This window comes from Penicillium subrubescens, assembly GCF_028828155.1.
Source record: "Penicillium subrubescens strain IBT 31985 chromosome Unknown utg000001l_segment0_segment0, whole genome shotgun sequence".
In the NCBI taxonomy this organism is placed as follows: Eukaryota; Fungi; Ascomycota; class Eurotiomycetes; order Eurotiales; family Aspergillaceae; genus Penicillium; species Penicillium subrubescens.
In genome coordinates this window covers 2214736-2233742 of record NW_026643151.1, presented here as the reverse complement: position 1 = coordinate 2233742, position 19007 = coordinate 2214736, and the positions used below count along the sequence as shown (strand labels likewise).

At 51.2% G+C, this 19007-nt stretch overlaps 6 protein-coding genes across 6 annotated transcripts; 3 read left to right on the top strand and 3 right to left on the bottom strand.

Annotated features, from left to right (window-relative positions):
• Nucleotides 1-911: 911 nt before the first annotated feature.
• Nucleotides 912-2320, bottom strand: N7473_000743 (uncharacterized protein; the record flags this gene model as incomplete). Its single annotated transcript, XM_057146683.1, has 2 exons — nt 912-2151; nt 2253-2320. The coding sequence occupies 2 exons, from the start codon at nt 2318-2320 to the stop codon at nt 912-914; spliced, it is 1308 nt and encodes a 435-aa protein (XP_057014569.1).
• A 3839-nt stretch (nt 2321-6159) lies between these two features.
• N7473_000742 (VHS domain protein) lies at nt 6160-8596 on the bottom strand (the record flags this gene model as incomplete). Its single annotated transcript, XM_057146682.1, has 8 exons — nt 6160-6360; nt 6432-7006; nt 7060-7450; nt 7517-7789; nt 7853-8146; nt 8228-8303; nt 8369-8456; nt 8530-8596. The coding sequence occupies 8 exons, from the start codon at nt 8594-8596 to the stop codon at nt 6160-6162; spliced, it is 1965 nt and encodes a 654-aa protein (XP_057014568.1).
• Nucleotides 8597-8898: 302 nt separating this feature from the next.
• Nucleotides 8899-10152, top strand: N7473_000741 (ribosome biogenesis TSR3 family protein; the record flags this gene model as incomplete). Its single annotated transcript, XM_057146681.1, has 3 exons — nt 8899-9140; nt 9200-9336; nt 9407-10152. The coding sequence occupies 3 exons, from the start codon at nt 8899-8901 to the stop codon at nt 10150-10152; spliced, it is 1125 nt and encodes a 374-aa protein (XP_057014567.1).
• A 2447-nt stretch (nt 10153-12599) lies between these two features.
• On the top strand, nt 12600-13856 carry N7473_000740 (phosphatidate phosphatase App1 family protein; the record flags this gene model as incomplete). The annotated part of the gene is made up of 1 exon (XM_057146680.1): nt 12600-13856. One exon carries the CDS (start codon nt 12600-12602, stop codon nt 13854-13856), a length of 1257 nt encoding a protein of 418 aa, XP_057014566.1.
• Nucleotides 13857-14156: 300 nt separating this feature from the next.
• Nucleotides 14157-15980, top strand: N7473_000739 (uncharacterized protein; the record flags this gene model as incomplete). The annotated part of the gene is made up of 1 exon (XM_057146679.1): nt 14157-15980. The coding sequence occupies one exon, from the start codon at nt 14157-14159 to the stop codon at nt 15978-15980; it is 1824 nt and encodes a 607-aa protein (XP_057014565.1).
• Nucleotides 15981-16844: 864 nt separating this feature from the next.
• Nucleotides 16845-18138, bottom strand: N7473_000738 (GOLPH3/VPS74 family protein; the record flags this gene model as incomplete). Its single annotated transcript, XM_057146678.1, has 4 exons — nt 16845-16895; nt 16965-17461; nt 17538-17784; nt 17872-18138. 4 exons carry the CDS (start codon nt 18136-18138, stop codon nt 16845-16847), a joined length of 1062 nt encoding a protein of 353 aa, XP_057014564.1.
• Between the last annotated feature and the right edge of the window lie 869 nt (nt 18139-19007).

Sequence of the window (19007 nt, the reverse complement as noted above, 5' to 3'; positions counted from 1 at the left end):
GAAGGTAAAGCTCGAGCTGGAGCTCGAGCTGGCACGGCCCGTGGGAGGGGGATAGTAGACAGTGGCTCGTAGTGGAGAGGACTTCTCCTTTCATTCAGCATCTCTTTAAGCAAGATGCAAGATTTCGCCGGAATAGGTACTCGATTGATTGTTTGCGGCGGCGAATGCAACAGTACATGTGCAGTACCTGGGGACGAATCCATGGATGTAGAGATGGTGCGCGAATAGACGAAACACGCAGAATAGAAGAGTCTAGAAATGTGCAAGAAAAACCCGCAAGTTCAGTGTTCAGTTGTTGTCAAAAAGGTTTAGATTCAAAGTGAAATTTCGTCTCTCATGACAGTAGTAAATGGGAAGTAGAAAGTAAGGAAGTAGTAGTAGCAACCTGAATCCTGTCCATCCCTTGGAACTAAGCTGTAAGGTTCGGAAAAGCTGAACTGAACTGGACTGCATCTCTCCCCCCGCCCCTCCTTCCCCTTATCCCCCAGTTCCAGTACCCCTAACCGAATCCTGCGAAAGTTAACGCCTGGCTTTGGAGTACCCAAACGCATTTCTCATCATGGCGCCATTAGAAACGGCTACTCAGTCCTTGACGTAGCTGTCGCTGCGGACAATGCGCGGTTTGCCAGTGTGGGAGGCGATAGAAGGTAGATAGTAAAATGATAGATCGGAGAAAAATCGGGAAAAGATATGGAAAGACAGGAGAGGGAAAATAAAAAAAGGTTAGGTATGATACAGAGAGCAAAATATACAAGCCAACGCGACCATATACAAGAACAGAGAAAATTGGGGAATCATGTAAAATAGCCCCTCAACAATGAAATGCAAGAATAAGCGATAAGTACCAAAAAAGAAGACAAGTGTGAGAAAGGAAAGGAAGGTAGGGAGGTAGAGATAGATCGAGAGATACTTTAGCAGGAGACCGTACCGTAGTCATCCAATGCTACGAACTCATCGAAGCCAAAGGGCTCCCGCTCAGGTAGGGAAGTATTACCCAGGCCAAGAGCAAATTGGCTGAACTCATTAAAATCAGGGTCCAGCTCTTCATGGGAAACCATAACGCCATCACCGCCGTCACCCTCTGGCTTGACCACAGACCCACCTTGGCCAGTGCCTAGGGCGGTCGGAGACAGAGGGGTGTTTGGGGTAGGGCAGAATTCAGGTGTAGACTGAGTCTCCCCGGAGTAAGACTCGATCTTTGGTGAGCTGGTGTTGGAAGGGGCTACCTGGGCCAGGTGTGTGCCCTGAGTAAGGAGATGGAGGTTGTGGAAGTTGTTGCTAGGCTGAGAATGGCCGCGGGAGTGACCGTGGCCGCCACTGGGACCGGAAATGGACGCGGCCGGGGCCATGGGCTGAGCGAGATGCTGCACAGGCAATTCTGGCGCGGATGCTAAACGCTCTCTGAACTGTCGCATCTGGATGGCTGCGGCGGCATCGCTGGGCATTTGCGCTTGCTGCATCATTTGTTGCTGCCACATGCGGACGGCTTGGGTGTCGGTGGGGGTCTGGTTAGGAGTAGGGATCTGTTGTTGCATATGTGCCCATGCCATATGATTCCAGGTAGGAGCAGGGGTTTGCGCCTGGACAACGTAGGCGGGGATTTGCGCTGATGAGGAGGCCGTAGTGACCATGTGAGGAGGGTAACCATTAGAGCCGTCCATGCAGCTCATGTATGACTGGGTATTCGGATCAAATGTCGTCGTCGGGGACATCAAATAGCCTTCTCCAGTAGTCGCGGGGCTAGTCATTGAGTTGGAGTCCATGCCTTGTGGGAATGGAGACCGCAGATTCGACAGGTCCAAGCTCATCTTTCGTGACGTGCTACCTTCGACAGACGCACGCGGTGTCAGGCTCGCCCGACGGCTGGCAATAGAAGAAGCTGCGGAAGAGTTTGCCCTGGCCGCAAAGGCAGCCAGCAGATGGCGGTGGAATTGCTCTTCGATTTGCATGTTCTGTGCTTGCAGCATACGAATGCGTTTCTCTTGATAGCGTTCATCAACTTCCTCATACATGGCTTCTTTCTCGACAATCTCCTTGCTGATGTGGAAAGCCTTGCCGGTGCGCTTCTTATGCAGCATCGACGCCCGGTTAGCCGATTCCAGCCGCGCATCCAGGCTGCGGTCCTTTCGCCGCGAAGCAGCAATAAAGGCTCTAGCAGCATGTTAGTTTTTCATGTTTCTTATCACTCTCTGTGTCTATGGCATCGGAGGCTCAATGGAGGAGGTAATCCTTCCATGAGAAGAAGAACTTACCTCTCCTGATTCTCCTCCCGAGACCGGGGTACAGGAGAGATATCCTGATCGAGATCTGGCGAGGCCATCTCGGATAAGGATAGCAAAGAAAAGTGGGTAGATAAGTAAGTGATTGCTTAAACCAACGGGAGTGGTGGATGAATGTAGATCTGAACTAGGACTTTGATACAAAACCAGTGGAGATATGGAGGGGGTGATTTGAAATGCACCGAGAAGGAGGAGGGGAAAGGATGTTAAATATTAATAGCGCCCGGTGCTCGATCCAAAGCGGTTCCCTGAGTGGTTCAACACCCTGGAGAGCCGTTCCCCGATTTGACTTTCTTGGAGGGGGAGGAGGGGGGCAAGGCAAGAGCTGTCAGGACTGCGGACTGAGGGCAGGTGTCTCTTGCAGGAAGCTTGCGAGAGCGGATCCATGGGACCCAAGGCGATCGTAGTTGGGACGCCGAGAAAAGTCTCGTTCGGAGTCGAGCCATGGAATCGCCGCACTACTGGCCCCGTATGGACGCCCCCCCAAGGTGGCCTGCGGGCCTCGATGGCTCCTTATTTACGGCGAGCCCGTTCGATGGCGCCACACTGCAGAACCGTCAGTCAATAATAAGATAATAAGAATAATACGGTAAAATGGGTAGATGGGTAGATTGCTGGACTGGTGTTAGTTAGTACGAGAGGGTTGTGCCATTGGCTCCTTCTCTGGGCCAGTTCAGGGCCCCGATACTTGTTCCCAATTTCTGCACTTCACCCTGCTAGGGTTTTCCCTGGGCGGATCCTTGGGTCCCCAGCCCTTTGGGAAGAGAGATAACTTAGCCCTTTGGCCTTTGCTGGGATTTCCTGCAGGCTTGGCTGAGGGAGGAGGAAAAGGAGGCCTAGACCGGCATTGGTATCACTGGGAGTGGAGAAAAGGTCCCCAAGGTCACTTCCCCCACGATGCGACTGTGTACTGTGCAGATCCTCCCAAAGCGGGTGTCCCAACTTGAGGTTAACTGGCGACGTCGTTTTGGAAAGTGAGTGGTTTTGAAATCCCTGTAGATAGTGAAGAAACAAAGTAGAAACGGTGCAGAATTGCAGAATCCCACGTGACCGAATCCGGCGTGGAAGGTTTTCTCTCTTCTTCTTGTAGACAACCATCGACCATCGACCATCCAAGCGGGTAGGTACCACGCCATCCCAACACAGCACGATAACAATCTCCAATCCTACCAACACGAGGGTTCCTGCAGCCCGATCCGCACGGGCTCTCTTTATCCTCGTCGCACGGACTGTCCCAATGGCCAATCTAGCGGATATTCCGATTTCTCCTATGGGATAACTGAAAAGCAAGCAACGGCGATCGACCAACGCTTAGCGTCAAATCCTACGAATCCCCATCTGAGCTCATATTTGACCCGCGATATGTTGTGCCGGATTCTCTACACTCTGCGACAGTACTTTGGCACTGTAGCCACAGATCAGTCGTTTTGACTATCTGCGCGCACAGCCACTTGCTTTTCGGAGAAATCCAAGGCGATCAGAGCGCTGGCTGCTGGCGCTAGTCTGAGCGTTTTGCAAGTAAGTACAGTAGTTAGTCCTGCAGGGAGCCTATCGGAAGAGATGAATGCGCCCGTCGGCCCCGATAGTAGACCTAAGTTCCGACTGGTCCTGTACCAGTTACTCAATTGGAGTACATTGGAGAATGGTTTTATTTACTTAGTCCAAAGTATGGAAGATTGGTCCTTCTTTCTCCTCATTCCTATTTCATGCCGCAAATCGACCATCCAGCCGGCCGCCATGCAGAATTTCGCGATTAAACATACGATACAACTTGACTACATGTAAATAGCCTCCGGGCTAGCACTTGCAGAGACAAAAAAAACCCTGGTCATCCTATGGCAGCGGCAGCCTCTCTGGCCAATTACCGCGGGTTCAATGCGGGATGCTCTCCTCGGCCCTTGAGAATCGCCACCCTCTGGGCTCCATCCATGGTCTCCTTGTCCTAATGGCGATAGCAGAACATCCGTTGCTGGCCGCTGGCCGCTACCCTCTTCGCCCGGCTGAACCTAATCCGCCAAGAGATGCGTCCCTTTTGTGTGTTCGCCACTGATCCTTTTGGGCAGGTCGGACGGTCCGAAGACTTCACATGTTGTGCTGCAGTACGGAGTACACAGGAGCGTGGGGGGTTACAGAGTCCCATACTTCTTTTGTAGGGCTGTACTTGTGGCTGTGGCTGTAACGTCCAGCCCGGGGGGTTATCGAAGATGGGATAATAATTAGCTGGTCTTGAATGTTATTATTAAGAGGCTTTGCTCGATATACGGGTCTATAGTAACATCTCCCTCGATATTGTTAGGGCGAATTCTTTGCTCCTTTAAGCCTGTCCGTGCTTGTCTACAGGCTGCGGTCTTTTAATTACTTCCTAATTGAGGCCTACTTTGTCTGTCGTGTATTATTCGTTCCCCTTCTTCGTACTCGGCACTTGTTCTCCATCCTCTTTCTAGCCCCAAGATCTCACCACCGAGCAACGGTTATGCGATGTCTTTGCAGCAAACAGGAAATATCTAAGACGTAGATTAACTAAAATCCTTCATACAGTACTAAAGATCCAAGATCTCCCGATCTGGCGTCAGTTCGGGGCGAACAGTGGAGCCTCTCCACAGCGGATCACTCGGCTCTCAATAGACAGCACAATTCGCTTGCACAGATTACTGGCCACAGCATCCAGCATAGTCTGATATCAGCCGACAAAAATTCTCATAATTGAAGCTCGCAGGATATTAATTAAATAAGATAATTTCCGGCCGGCTCAGACCGCGCACAATTTGAACATCGGAGAATTGTCGGCGGCTCTAAGTCGCCCCCACCAACCTTGAACAAAGTTACAATCAACAGGCGGAAATCCATTTCCACGAGAATTATTCAATCCTGACCAATTCCTGACATTCAATGTGAATGACACCAACGCGGACATGGGCGCCGTTTCTTGCATTGTAACACGCCAACCTCACTCTTCCCTTCGCCCTCCCCGAGTAAAATCTGGAGGATCTCCGAGCCAAAGTGCCGGATCGGCATGATCGACACAACGGCCTTCCCGGAACGATCACCCGTTCCTGGGGAGCGAGCGCCACGGTGACGCTTCAACAGTGCTACGGCGACGAATCCTCGCGTTGATACAGCCGGAATTTGCTTTAGGCTATTTGGGTTTGGATTTGATACGTCTGAACGCGATGCGGATTTGGGGATTAGAGGATTTGGAGGGGGGGGTTTCTGCCTAATGGAGGCAGGGTCGGATGGAAGGAAACGACTTTAATGTTTATCAGTTAACCTAGGTTATAGATCCCAAGATCCTGCATCGGACTTGGGGTCGGGAGATGAAGTAGGAATTAAGCTTATTCCAGGTTGTGGCGGATTGGACTACGGTAATAGGGTAGGTGATGCGACTGATTGTTCGGCATGAAGATAAATGGCATTTGTATTCGGTGAAAAGCAATGCGGGGGAATTCCACGAGGTGATCCTTTATAGACAGCATGGGGGGTGGGACGCTAAGATTTCAAGGGGTTGAAATAAGGAGACAAGAAGGGCAAAAAAAAGCAGAGAACAGCACGGGGGATTGAGGATCAAGGCATAGAAGAGGGTGACAACAGAGCCCATAAGGCTCACAAACGGGTATGACGAGGTAGAGAGAGTGACCGAGCATTGTAGTTCTTCGAGAAAACCTCAAGCTCGCAGTGAATTCCTCCAGACTGGCTATTATTCCACCTGGCCGAGGAAAGACCATCCCCGGCCGGACGGCAAATGTGAATTTGAGACATATTGGCGTTTGACACCCGCCCGAGTCAGACCTTCCCAATCAGGTTGTCCGCCTTTTGGGACCGGCCTTTACCGAGGAGCTTCAAGCAAAGACAGTTTTCAAACGATTTGAGTGCGTGCCTCTGTTCAGGCAATTCCCAATGAGGGCACCATGCCTTGCTCCTCGCGAGCCTCGGCACCAAGCCTGTAGGAAACCTTGAATCGAATTTTGACCGAGTTGCCCTTTCCATTATCGATACGATCCAGGACCATTTCCTGCTTTACGCCATACTGTTGCTGCGGAGCCACTTCTCGGCCAGACTGCGGGTGGAGCTGTAGGGTATATGACTAAAGATCAATCAGTAAGACGGCACTTGAATTCTCAGGATTAATCAGGTAGAAGAGGGAAGAGGAGTTACCTTTTCCACTGCGACCTGGAAGTGCAATTCCCCAATAGGCTGGTTAGTGGTGTTGGAAAAGACAGCCTGGATGTGGATTTGCCGTGGCGCGCTTGGCACACGTCGAGCGACAAAATCAATACGTAGCTGCGAGTTGAGCACTTGCACTTTGTTCGTGGATGGCAGGGCGTTGCTCGGTGGAAGCGAAGATGCAAAGTTCCACTCGTCATCCTCAGCCGCGGGCGCCTGTCCCGTTGGCTGCGGCTGTGGAGGTGGAGTGACACCAGCCGCCAAGTCAAGCAAGGACGACGATGGAGCGGCTTGGACATGAGAAGTGGGTGGTTGGAAAGCTCCGGATGTTGGCCGAGGGCTGGCGGATACCAGCGCTGCAAATGGATCGGCTGCCTGTGGAGGAGTCGCAGTCGATTGAGGCCTAGGCGAGATACCAGGGGCTGGGGTGGACGACTGAGAGTTGGGCCGCGACGAGGTCATAGATGCGAGAATATCATAGTTGGCTTTGAATGCGGCAGGTGCTTGCTGTGAAGGTTGGGGAGAGGCTGCAGGCGGAGATGGGCCAGTCTGCAGAGGGAATCCCACTGGAATAGGTGATTAGTGACTGGGTTCCTCCAAAATAGTCCTCTAAACTTACTGCTGGAAGATCCCAGAGAAATTCCACCACCAAGAGCCGGGACCTCCTCGCCCAGAGAGAGTCCAAGAAGGTCATTCTCCAATGCACTCCCACCCTGGGATGATGGCCCGGCATTGCCATTGGAACTCGGAGCTGGCTCAGGGTCGAAGTCGATCAATGAAAGTTCATTGTTTGCATTCTTCGATACTCCGGTTGTGGTACCCAAAGTGCCTTTGGGGATTTTCGATGCCGCATCGAAGTCGCCCTTTCGGACAAGCTTATAACGCTCAATGGTCCGATGTATGCTGTCGTTGATTTCCAGCAACTTGTGAACAGCTTCCGGGTCCTCCGATTCTTCCTCGCACATCTTCTGGATCTTGGGATGCGCGCTTTGCAGAGCATTTGCAAGCTCCTATAAACGAGAGAGTTAGTAGACTAGCACATGGGCCATCCGAGAAGCGATTTGCAAATCACTAACCTCAAAGACATCTCCTTCAGGAACACCGTCGCCTGGTTGCTGGCTCTGCAACATTTCCTCCAAGATCTTAGCCTTCTGCTGCACCTTGGCGACTTCCTCTGCGGCCTTTGCACGATAATCAGTCTTGTGCCGGTTGTCATATCCAGCCATAACCTTCATTAATCGGTTAGCTTCCTGAAGATCAGCAGGTGTGCCCCGGCGGATCAACTCCTGCAGCTTCGCAGACTGTGCTTCTTTTTCCTCCTCCTCCATCTCCTCGGCGGAACGAAGGTTCTAATTGACGAATCGTTAGTACGGCTTTGCGGACGACTGCGACTGTGGAAGCAAAACACGTACGTCACTTGGGTTCAGCACCGCCGCATCTTCACGGCGAACCTCCGGGAATGCGTAGCCCTTGTACAGAAGAAGACGGTGCATATCCCGGATAAAGCCAAGGTCCTCCTTGTAGCGCGATGTCTGGCAAATAGTCTGACGCCACTCCTCAATCGATTCCAAGATACGATGTTGGACCCGCGACGGGCGCATAGGCGGCCGCTCGGGGAATCTCCGAACCAATTCATTCAGGAACTCTTTCGTACTGATCTGGAGGTGGAAGGGGTATCCGCAGTTCTTGACACAGATGTCGAGGAGCTATTTGCGTTGGGAAAGCAAGCTGTCAGCTTCGGTCCCGCACGCCAGCCTGTCATCTCCACTCCATTCGGGTCAACGTACCGCCAACGCCAACAAGGCGATATTCTGGTTCCGGGCATTGATAAGATGGACAATCTCAACGGCGGCTTCTCTGGGTCTGTCAAGGGAAACAAAACAATTAGCATTGCGCGATCTTCTCTTGTTTCGTCCTTTCCGACTCACGAATTGCCTTTCTTGGAGTTGACCAGGTCCGCGACTTCGAGGTTCAGGGCCAGATTGGGCTCGTAGTTTTGAGGATCGCAGGCATTTCCTAAATTATATTGGCAGTCAGAGAACTGTCCTAACCGGGATGCGAATGATCAATGATGTAGTGCTCAGCTCACGGATTGCCCGCTGTAGCGGTGATAGCCCCGGCTCAGCATAGGCACCGAAGCGGTCCCTAGCCGCCATACGTGCGGAAGCAGCCTCCAGGATGACGGTGGGGGAATGAAAAGGAAGGTTGATCGGATAGGATGGGATAGAGGAGTTCGAGAGATCCTCGCGCGCAGTCCGATGTTGATGTGGAAAGAAATACTGCCCCCCGCAGCTGTGGAAGTGGTGTAGTTAGTTGGAGACCTGAGGGTGGGCGGAGTAACTTGCACGTGTGGCGCTTGTGCTTCGACTGGAATTTTTTTGGAACTCCAACACAACTCAGCACCAAAGTCACAACGAGACCATATTCTCCTCGGCTCTGACATTTACGATAGCCCCCCATGGTCCGCCATAAGAAAGACAACTTCTCGCGCGGAGGCAAGAAGTCCTCGAACCCCCGCCCCCGACCGGTACCCCGCGGTGATGGTGATGAGGCTGCGCCCTCTTCGCGCCCAGCATTCAGAGCGGCATGCTGGGACATGGGACACTGTGACCCGAAGCGATGCTCTGGAAAGCGTTTGATGAAGCTGGGACTGATGCGAGAGCTTCATATTGGCCAGCGATTCCCCGGCGTGATCGTTTCGTATGCGCACACCCCGCTAGTTCTTCCCGCGCCTCGCCTACTAACAGCTGGACAATCAGGCCCAATGCGAAGAAAGTGGTATCTCCTGCCGACCGGGAACTGATGGAACAACATGGCGCTGCAGTGGTGGAGTGCTCCTGGGTGCGAGTCAAGGAAGTGCCTTGGTCGCGGATCGGTGGAAAATGCGAGCGATTGCGTACGTCTTTGCTTTTGCGCCAAAGAATGCACCGAGGAATCACTTTTGACTGACATTTGTTAATGTATAGTCCCATACCTTATCGCTGCGAATACGGTCAACTATGGCAAGCCCTGGCGATTGAACTGTGTTGAAGCGCTGGCAGCTTGTTTCTACATTTGCGGACACCCGGAGTGGGCACAAGAGGTCTTGAAGAATTTCAGATATGGAGAGGCATTCTTGGAGATCAATTCTGAACTTCTTGATCGATACGCCGCTTGCCAGACGGAAGAAGATGTGAAGCGAACCGAAGAGGAGTGGTTGGCCAAAATTGAGCAAGAATATGAAGACAGCCGTGTGGAGGGAGCAGACGACATCTGGACCGTCGGAAATACCAATCGACAAACTGCGAACCGAGATTCTGGTGATGAGCATGACGATGATGACGATGAGAGTGGAGAGGAGGGTAGTGAGGCTGAAGAAGAAAGCGAAGAGGAAGAAGACAAAGACCCGTTCGCCATCTCAGACGATTCCGAAGATGAAGAACAAATGGCCGAGATCCGACGCAAGATCCTTGAATCCAAATCATTCAAAAACCCGTCCGCAGCAGACAAGGATCAACCGGAGAAGATCGCACGGCCAGAACAGCCCGTGTATGAGGATTCAGATGCCGAGTCTGGCTCTGTTGGCAGCGAAGACGAGGATTTTGATAACATCATTAATGCAACGACTGTTACGGACCGTACTGGCATCAAGGAGATCCAGCGACGGCGTGGCAAGGAGACTGTCAGTGCTTCATTTTCGCGGACTGAGCTATCTGCGCCGAAGAGATGGTAAAGAGATAAGATTCATGGATTTTGATGCTGTTCTATTGGCGCATCATAGGAGAGGAAGGATCTTAGATTGAAACCTCTTGATAGAAAAAGTTTTTTATGACCCCGCGAAATGACAGGGCATCTTTAAGCGAGATGCGAGCTTTTCGGCTTTCATTTTGTCCTGAGATCACCTGCGAAAATACTCGACCGGATGTCTGAGCAATATTGCGCGCCTCTCTTGCCCCGGCCTCTGTCAACATATCGACAACTTGTCGAGAATCAGATTCGTCATGCAGGCATTTCTGAATAGTAGGACGGTGATGTGCATGCTCATCCTCGAGTCTCCACCCGACATTTTGAGATACTTTTCCACGTTCAGACAAAATTCCCCTACTCTTTCCACTGGACTCTATTCCCGCCGGATGAATGAAAATTAATGATATCAAGAGATAATTATGAACATGACAGATCTCCCGTTCACCAGTATCATTCTTAGAAGCCGCGTGATCCTCTGCGCTGGTCTCTGGTTATACACTTTGCCCGATAACCAGTATTAGGTGTTCCTTGACATCGTGTACACTCTTTTACGCGATGCCTCGGCCATTCATGTGTTAATGAGTGGCCAGTCGAGTTGTAGATGAATGGATTGACTTCGTTGTAATTGGGAATCCCCGGGGATCTCGTTCGGTGGACGTTCAAGTGTGTCCATGGTCGTGGAGACGGTTGTTGAGGTATAGGACGTTGATTGTTCATGTTTATAACAAGGGATAGAATAATGGTTATGGAACAGGACAACTCAAGTTTGTCGAGAGTATAGAGGATTTGATCACTATCATTTCTGTCTTATGAAGAAATAACAACATACTGCTCAGAGAAGACAGGTGGTAGTTATACTGTTGGAGGAAGTGATAGTTTCATCCCACCGCTACCCGCCTCATTGAAGGCGATAACCAACCACCACCACCACAATTTGTCGTCGCTGCAAGGATGGCAATGGGTCTATATCCACAGATTAGGTCATGCAAGGTGTAGACCCATATAGATCCTCGTGTGGTTCTTGTCTCAAACCCTGTATTCATTCAAGCAATCAAGGTGAAACATGATGGAATACCTTGCCAAAAAAAATCAATCTCAACCAATGAGATCCTTGCATGGATCTATACTGACCCGATAAGAATGGGACTGGACAGAGGAGATGTTCGAGGGTTGTATCATTTCATTTGTTAGAAAGCCGAGCGGACCTCCTGTCAAGCTGTACCAACAGCTTAAGCCTCACCATTTCTAGGCTGATTTGCCGTGATAATTCAAAAGTCCGAGTCTAGAGGCCAGAGAAACCACCTAACAGACATGCTTCAAATTCTTGATTTTTGAATGGTCTTTCTAAAGGTCATTCCAATCGTCTTTTTCGATAGCTTAGGTATTATTCTGGAGTCTTATCATTCAACTTGTGACTGATACGATGATTCTGAATACTGGTCATAGTTTCAAACTGATGCAACTCCACTGTAGCAAATTGAACTGTATTATGGAAGAGTTGACATTCTTATGATCGAACAATCGTGCTACCTGTGAGGTGCGAAGAGATGTGTGGTTTTGCGAGAGGCTATGTTATGGAGGTGAGCTTCGTCGTGCCTGCCGATGGTCAGTGTTTCACTGAACTTGGATTTACACTTACTCATGGATGACTCGATAAAATGTTCTGAAGCTGCTTTGTGTTACTATGTTCAGTCAACTCCAGAAAATTCGTTAGTAACTATCCATAAGAAAAACAAACATTATGTCATGTGTGCCTAGATCGCGTGACTGTCGTAGAAATAAACCTCGTGGATGAGTCCACCCGCGCTTGAGCACTGATGTGTCACTAAGAAACCTCACGAAACAGGGTCGCTGGTGATTGCGGGGAACGCCTCAATCATCCCGGCGTTGCCAAGGCTTTTACCTTCTACGAACAACAGGGTCTTGGAGGTTCGTATTCACGTTGATCAATTCTTACTATGACATCTCAATCTCCCTAGGCGCAGAATGTATACAAATCCAGTCAGCCCTGCCAAGCCATGTCCGTTCGCCTGACGCGGTCGAATGATGGCAGTCACCAGGGCGCTCAACTGACTGAACGAGCTTGGCCCTAGGGTTCACAGCCTCAAAAGCCTCCTGCTGCCAACGCAAGAGCGATCAGGCGGGGAAAGAATCAAGAAGAGGAAGCTAATAGGGGGTGCTGACGGGCGCTAAAGTAGATCGTCGCCCGCTATATGATCACCGCCGCTTCCCTTGATGAACCATCTTTCAGACGTCTCTTCTGACATGTGGACAGTCTACTAGCGGGGATATTTTGTCGAAGACGATCTTCAAAACTTGTCCTCACTTGGTTCGATCTCTTCCCCCCCCCCCCGACTTCAGTCTATACGTCAACAAATAGCCAAAACGGGTCACTCATTGCGAAAGCGGGTGCGAGGCTGGAAACGCATCATTATGGCGCAAGACCAGCCGGCCGAGCCATCGGCCCCAAAAATCAAACCGAGTGAAAATAGGAACGCAGATCCAGATCTCGCACCAAGACCGGCAGTGCCAGCGCGTCGCGGGTCTGCGCTCCTGAACTTCCTCTCCTCACTGCTGGGCTCGAAGAACCCGCTTGCCCATGCTGCGGACTCACACAAGAATACCGTGTGGTTGTTCGATAACACCGCCTATCAGCCTGTCTCGGATACACCGCATCTAGGTCACGCTGGGCAGTCATGGCAGGCAGAGTTTGTCGTGTGTATCTTCGAGACGGAGGGCCGCAAGGATGTCGGCAAGCTTGTTGCTGCGATCGCTGATCATATCGGTATCGATGGTGAATATGGCCGCGATGATCAGGAGACACGCCAGCGTATAGAGAAGCGTGTACAGCCCTTCTTGGATCAGGTCTCTCCCGCGCGAACGGTGAAGCTGGAAGTGACCATTAATGGGGCCAAACAAACACATTCGCTGGGTGGTTCAGACCGAAATGGCATCATAAGCCAGATTGTCAACCTCGGTGCATCCGGAGTGAGCGATGGCATGGTGGTGAGCCCACGAGCACAGAAATTCGACGAGCCGACGGCGACGATGGAAACGCGGTTCGCCGCGCCTGAGGGTTGGATGGTGATCTCGGACATTGACGACACCATCAAGCGGACGATGACACGCGAACCAACGGGTATCCTTCGCACGACCTTTGCCGAAGAGCCTGTGCCTATCGCCGGTATGCCGGAGTTCTATCGGCATGTTCAAGACGAGTTTAATCCGACGTGGTTCTACCTCTCAGCCTCGCCTTACAATCTATATCCATTCCTGCACCAGTTCTTGCATGAGCATTATTGCCATGGAACGCTTGTCCTGAGGGACTATTCGTGGATGGATATCAGCGGGCTGATCAAGTCGTTTACCGAAAACACGCAGGAATACAAGGTTGATCGGATGGAGAAGATTCATAGCTGGTTTCCCAAACGTCGGGTTCTTTGTATTGGAGATTCGACGCAGAAGGATCCTGAGGCTTATGCGGAGATGTATAATCGTTACCCCGGCTGGATCCATGCTATCGCCATTCGGAAGGTTACTGATGTGGAGCATATGGAGGAGAAGAATAAGCCAGAGCGCTTTGAGGAGGCATTTCAGAATGTTCCGGATTCTGTGTGGACTATCTTCGAGGACTCGCAGGAGCTTTATGCTTTTGTTGATGGGTTGGGGATGGAAGATCAGGCCTTGTAGATACCATGATTATCCTCGCTGTTGTAAATATTTCTCGTCTGATGGACATCCTTATACACATATTTTTGATATGAAGAGTCTTATGGCCAGAATAGGAAGTAGATATGACTTAATAACTCTCGCTTCTAAGATCCGAACAGCTCTGGTGATGGTGGCAACGCGGACCCAGCTTCCGTCATACATAGGTCAAGATGAGAGCAATGCACTGCAATCTATACATAGTCATATGGAAGGACCACGGCCATGACCGCAAGCCTAGAAGAAACATGAATGCCTTTGAAATCGATCAAACTTGAAAAGATGGCCCGAAGATTATCCCGAAACGACTACGCCCCAACATGGGAAGACAACGAAATCAGCCTGAGACCAGCAGACGATGTATCACCATCCAGCTACACGGACAGTCAAGCAGCTGACATCCCAATGCCAACCGTGAAAAAAGACAAGCGACCATCCACCGCAAGCCTACGAACACCAAGAAGCGGCAAGCGGGGATCTGAAAGCCTAAACAGCCAAAAGTTCATCCCGCTCTCCATGCGAGCCCTCTATTACTCCGTCGAACCAGCAACAAGCTCATCAACGGGATCAACCCCCAACGGACCAGTAAGCCCTAAACCACGCCGCTTCAGCAATCCAGGCACACAGCTCGTCCTAGACCCGAATTTCCCAACGCCTCAGCCCTCGCCGCAGGAGTATCTTATCAAGGTGCAAACTGCAGCGTTTTGTCATGATGAGATGCGTCTAGCAACGGCGTTGAATCCGCAAAAGACTACTCCTCAGATTCCGCTGCATAGTATCTGCGGGACGGTAATTAGTACTCCAACGCAGGATTCTGAACGGCCTGAGGGATCGAAGTTTAAGATCGGTGATACCGTCTGGGGCGTGACGAGTTATACTCGTGATGGAGGTGCGGCGGACTATGCCGTTGCTGCGGAGTCGGAGCTTGCACTGAAGCCGACGAATATCGGGGCTCAGGAGGCTGCTGCGTTGGCATTGCCTGGGTTGACGGCGTGGCAGGCGTTGTTTCGGTATGCGGAAATTGATCCCGATGCGTCTGTGAACGGCGGCAATGGCATTGAGAAAGGGAAAGAGAGTGTGGCTGAATATGGGAATGGTCAAAGAAGAGGGAGTCCTTGGGCTAATGGGAATGGGAATGGCAATGGCAACGATGGAAATGGACAGAACATGTTCCGAATGGACATATTTGGAGAGAACAGATACGACAAGTACAAGGACCGTGTGAATGGGCATCGGAATGGCGACGGCAATGGCCAGAAGAAAAGCATCTATGCCGATGGTGACGGTAATGGCAAGGGCCATAGTTGGCTGAGGAAGAGTGTGAATGGAATCAACAACCTTGTGCGGACTGCGAGTACGATTACCAGAGGAAGTGGAAGCACAAACGGCAATGGCAATCGCAATGGTCATGGAAACGGCCATGAATACGGCTACGGCAGACGCCGAAGTACCTGGCAAAAAGGAGGTGGTCTACGGAGAAGACGAGGCTCGCAGATGCAACTGCGCGTATTGATCACAAACGCACGAGACAGCGAAGTCGGTCGAATCGCCGTGCAACTCCTTCGCGCAGAGAAGCTGTTCACATTCCCCGAGCGGCCGTGGATCTGTGTGACCTGCACACCCATGGAAGCAGATATTGTCCGCGGGAGTTGGGACGTTGACGAGGTCATCGTCATTCCAAATATTCCCGAATTCGACGAGTGCGACTTTGGGAAAATATTCCGATCTCAGCGGTGGAGTCCCGTCGACGTGGTTCTGGATTGCTCTGGTGGTGTTGTCTTTCAACAAGCCCATTCACCCTCGGTTGTCAAAGATGGAGGCGCAGTTTTGACGGCCGTGGATCCTTGGCCGGCGCAGGAACCTGCCACTGGTGACCCGCTTGACAATCTGGGCAGAAGAAAGCGTGGCCTCAAGACGACGTTTGTCCCGGTGAACCCCGATGCTATCTCGCTGGAACGCATTGTAGAGCTCGTTGAGAGTAATATGGTTCGAGGGAGGCCTGAGCAGGTCACTGATCTCATGCATGCGGACCGATTATTGAGGGACCATGCGGTGGGAGCTGGTGCTGTTCGTCGTGGAGTGATGATGGTGGTTCGGGTCAATTGAATGCGGTGTAACGAGACCTTGGTTAGCCAGAGGAAAGGGGATGAAGGGTAAATGTTGTTCAAAAGTTCAGCTTGAAATTGATATTCCATAGCTCAATGAGCAAGCAATCAAGTCATCAGTCTCTTGTACGATCACGATTTGATAAACCCCCCAAATCCCAAACTAAGCAGAGACAGAGAATAACCAGACAGTAATACCAGAAGTCAATTAGAGATGGCCATGATAGAAGACAAAATGAGAAACATAGAAAAGAATCTTCAAGAAGAGAGGGAGAAGAAGACGGCCAAGTGGGGGATTTTGAATCCATGCGGGAAACTCATCGCATGCATCAAGCCAAGAGAAACAAGACCAAAGAACTAGGACAGATACCGAAGGGGCAACTAAGCAGTTGTTAGAGGCTGAAAGGTGACCTGATCAGTGAACGCCGGTGGTGACCTTGAGAGTTGCGTCAGCTTCATTCTCCTGACCAGTAGCATCCGGAGTTGTCTGTGAAAAAGAAGAGAAAGTATTTCCTTTCCAGATCCACTGAATGAAGAAGACATGAGCGAGAATTGGGAAATGAAAAAGGCAAGGACTAGAGACCAGGAAAATAGATCCAAAGCCCAGAAATATTTCATACAAGAAATGAATTTTGACCAGACAGTTCAATATGACAAAAAAAGACGCTCTGCCCAATTCCAACCCACATGATGACAAACTACATGAGTGAACAGAAAGAAGATAAGCCCCCTATGGAAAACGGAGAAGCCAGGGCACAAGGTGCAACCCACAGAGAGTTTGGAGAATGGAACGAGGCGGGGGAGATATAGAGGGGATAGAAGAAAGGAAAAGAACACTGTATTAGAAGCGACACGGTATATCCGCTCAGAGTAAGGAATCAAGTCTGGTGAAGACGCTCAGGCACGCCGCAACAATCTACATCATAAAGTTAGTGACCTGTGGAAGGGTTGATTGCAGCGGTGACAGGGAGGGTGGAGAACATACCTCCAACTGGAGCTCGCGGTCCTTATTGCCTCGGTTGACCTCCTCGTTGATCGCCTGGGCCAGGTTGGCTCCGATCGCCTGCGAACCACCCGTCCGGCGAGCGAATGGCCATTGCGAGTATTCGGCCAAAAGCTCATCCACCTGCGCAAATGCTCTCTCGCGAGCCTCATGGCTCATAGTCACAAGCGCGTTCTCCAGGACGTTGGCTGCATAAGCAGCACACACCATCGTCACCGTACGAAGGTAGCGGAACTCGGCGTCCTCGGGGAGCCACGGGCTAGGGGGGATGATCACTGTGCGGTTGGTGCAGATGTTGCGCACCCGTTTGTGAAGGTCGTCCTTGGCACCGCCGTCGGCCACGGGGTGCGTCGCCATGTCGAAAAGAAGGAAGTTGCGTTTCTCGGTTCGCAAAATGCCCTTATCCACAAGGCCCTTGGCCAATCGTTCGCGCACTTGTTTCAATTGATATCCAATCTTCATCAAGTTCCAGGTCTCACCTAAATTAGGAAGGAATCACCAATTAGCCTACGGGCCAGGTTGCCAGAACCTCTTCCATTGTCACAGAAAACGTACCACTCATCAAGTCAATCCAAGAGTTCACACTCATCTTCTCGCTCGACTTCATCATCTTCAGCGCCTCGTCCAGCAAGACTTCGCCGGTCAATGTGTCGTCAACGACCTCGATGATGCGGTCGGCCAGGGGAAAGCGTCGCCGCGACGAATCCTTCTGCATGCTGATACGGCCGCGGAGCGCAAGTTCGATAACGATACACCCTCGCAGGGCATATGAAATGTTCTCGTTCCAGAAGGACAGGTAGCCCTGGATCGCGGAACAGGCGTCAGCAATTCATATTCCCCAATCGGCCAGCATATGCCCCTCTATCACTGTCTTCTCGGTCATGCTCACCTGCTTATCTTTCAATCCCAGCAACAACACCTCCTCCATCAGGGTAAGCTTCGGTTGCTTGCTTCGTTCTTCGGTTTCGCTGAGGTCGCGGGGATCGAATGCGATCTTGTGCCCATTCTCCGCGCTGGTGAATGAAGTCTCCGGACCGCGAGTGTCCATCGCGGAACCATTCCTCGAGACAGGCGATGATACGCGGCTGTCATCTTGCTCGTCTGCGCCAGCGGCTCGACCGCCGCCTCGTCGGCGAGTCAAGCCCCCAGAGGACATGAGGATACCGGTTGAGGGGGGTGGGGGGAGCGTGGAGGAAGAGGATGAAAGAGAGCCGGGGTGGGCGTCACGAGTCTGCTAAGAGCTGTATATCTTTGTTTCTTCAATCACCGAAAGCCGATCTGCGTGCCGGTCGCAGTGGGCATTAAATGTCCGTGTCGAAGAGAGATGTCAAGAAGTCACGAGTAGACCGAAAGTCTGCCGTTGCCGCTTCTCAAGTGGGACCGCTCGGCGTCAGGGGAAACCAGGGACCGAGTGGATTAGCAGTACTCCGTAGTCGGGCAAGGGAAAGTATTCGAAAACTACAGTCGACCAATTCCTGGAGATTTCCTTGATAGTTTCAAAGAGGAAAAGAAAAAAATTGGGAAAGGAGACGAAGACAGTAAGCGTGTTTCGGGAAGGACGAGCGGGTTGGGGTCGAAGTTAGTTCGGGCCAGGCGAGGTGGCTCGTTGGTGGTAGACTGCGCCCCAGACAAGCAACTGAGACCCTTAGTACTACTACAGACTACGCTATTTACATTCAGGTATAATTCCACAATCTGATCGGCCAATGTCTCATGAACTTTCGTCCTTGATCCCGGTATACTATTGCATTTACCATTGGGCTGGTTTGACTGTCATAGCGCCACCTGGAGCATTTTATCCGTGCCAGCCTGGTCAAGCCTCACAAGCTCGTGTACCTTTGGCAAATACCAAGAGCCCGAATCAGAGTCATAATTCGTGCGGTAAAACCAAATCTAGGAGCAATCAACAAGAGAGAGGAAGAGAAGGAGAAGCCAGAGAGGAGAAAGAAGCGGCAATCCGCAATCTGATACTGCTTCAAAACTGCATTCAAGATGATATACACGATATAGAAGGATGAGAAAAAA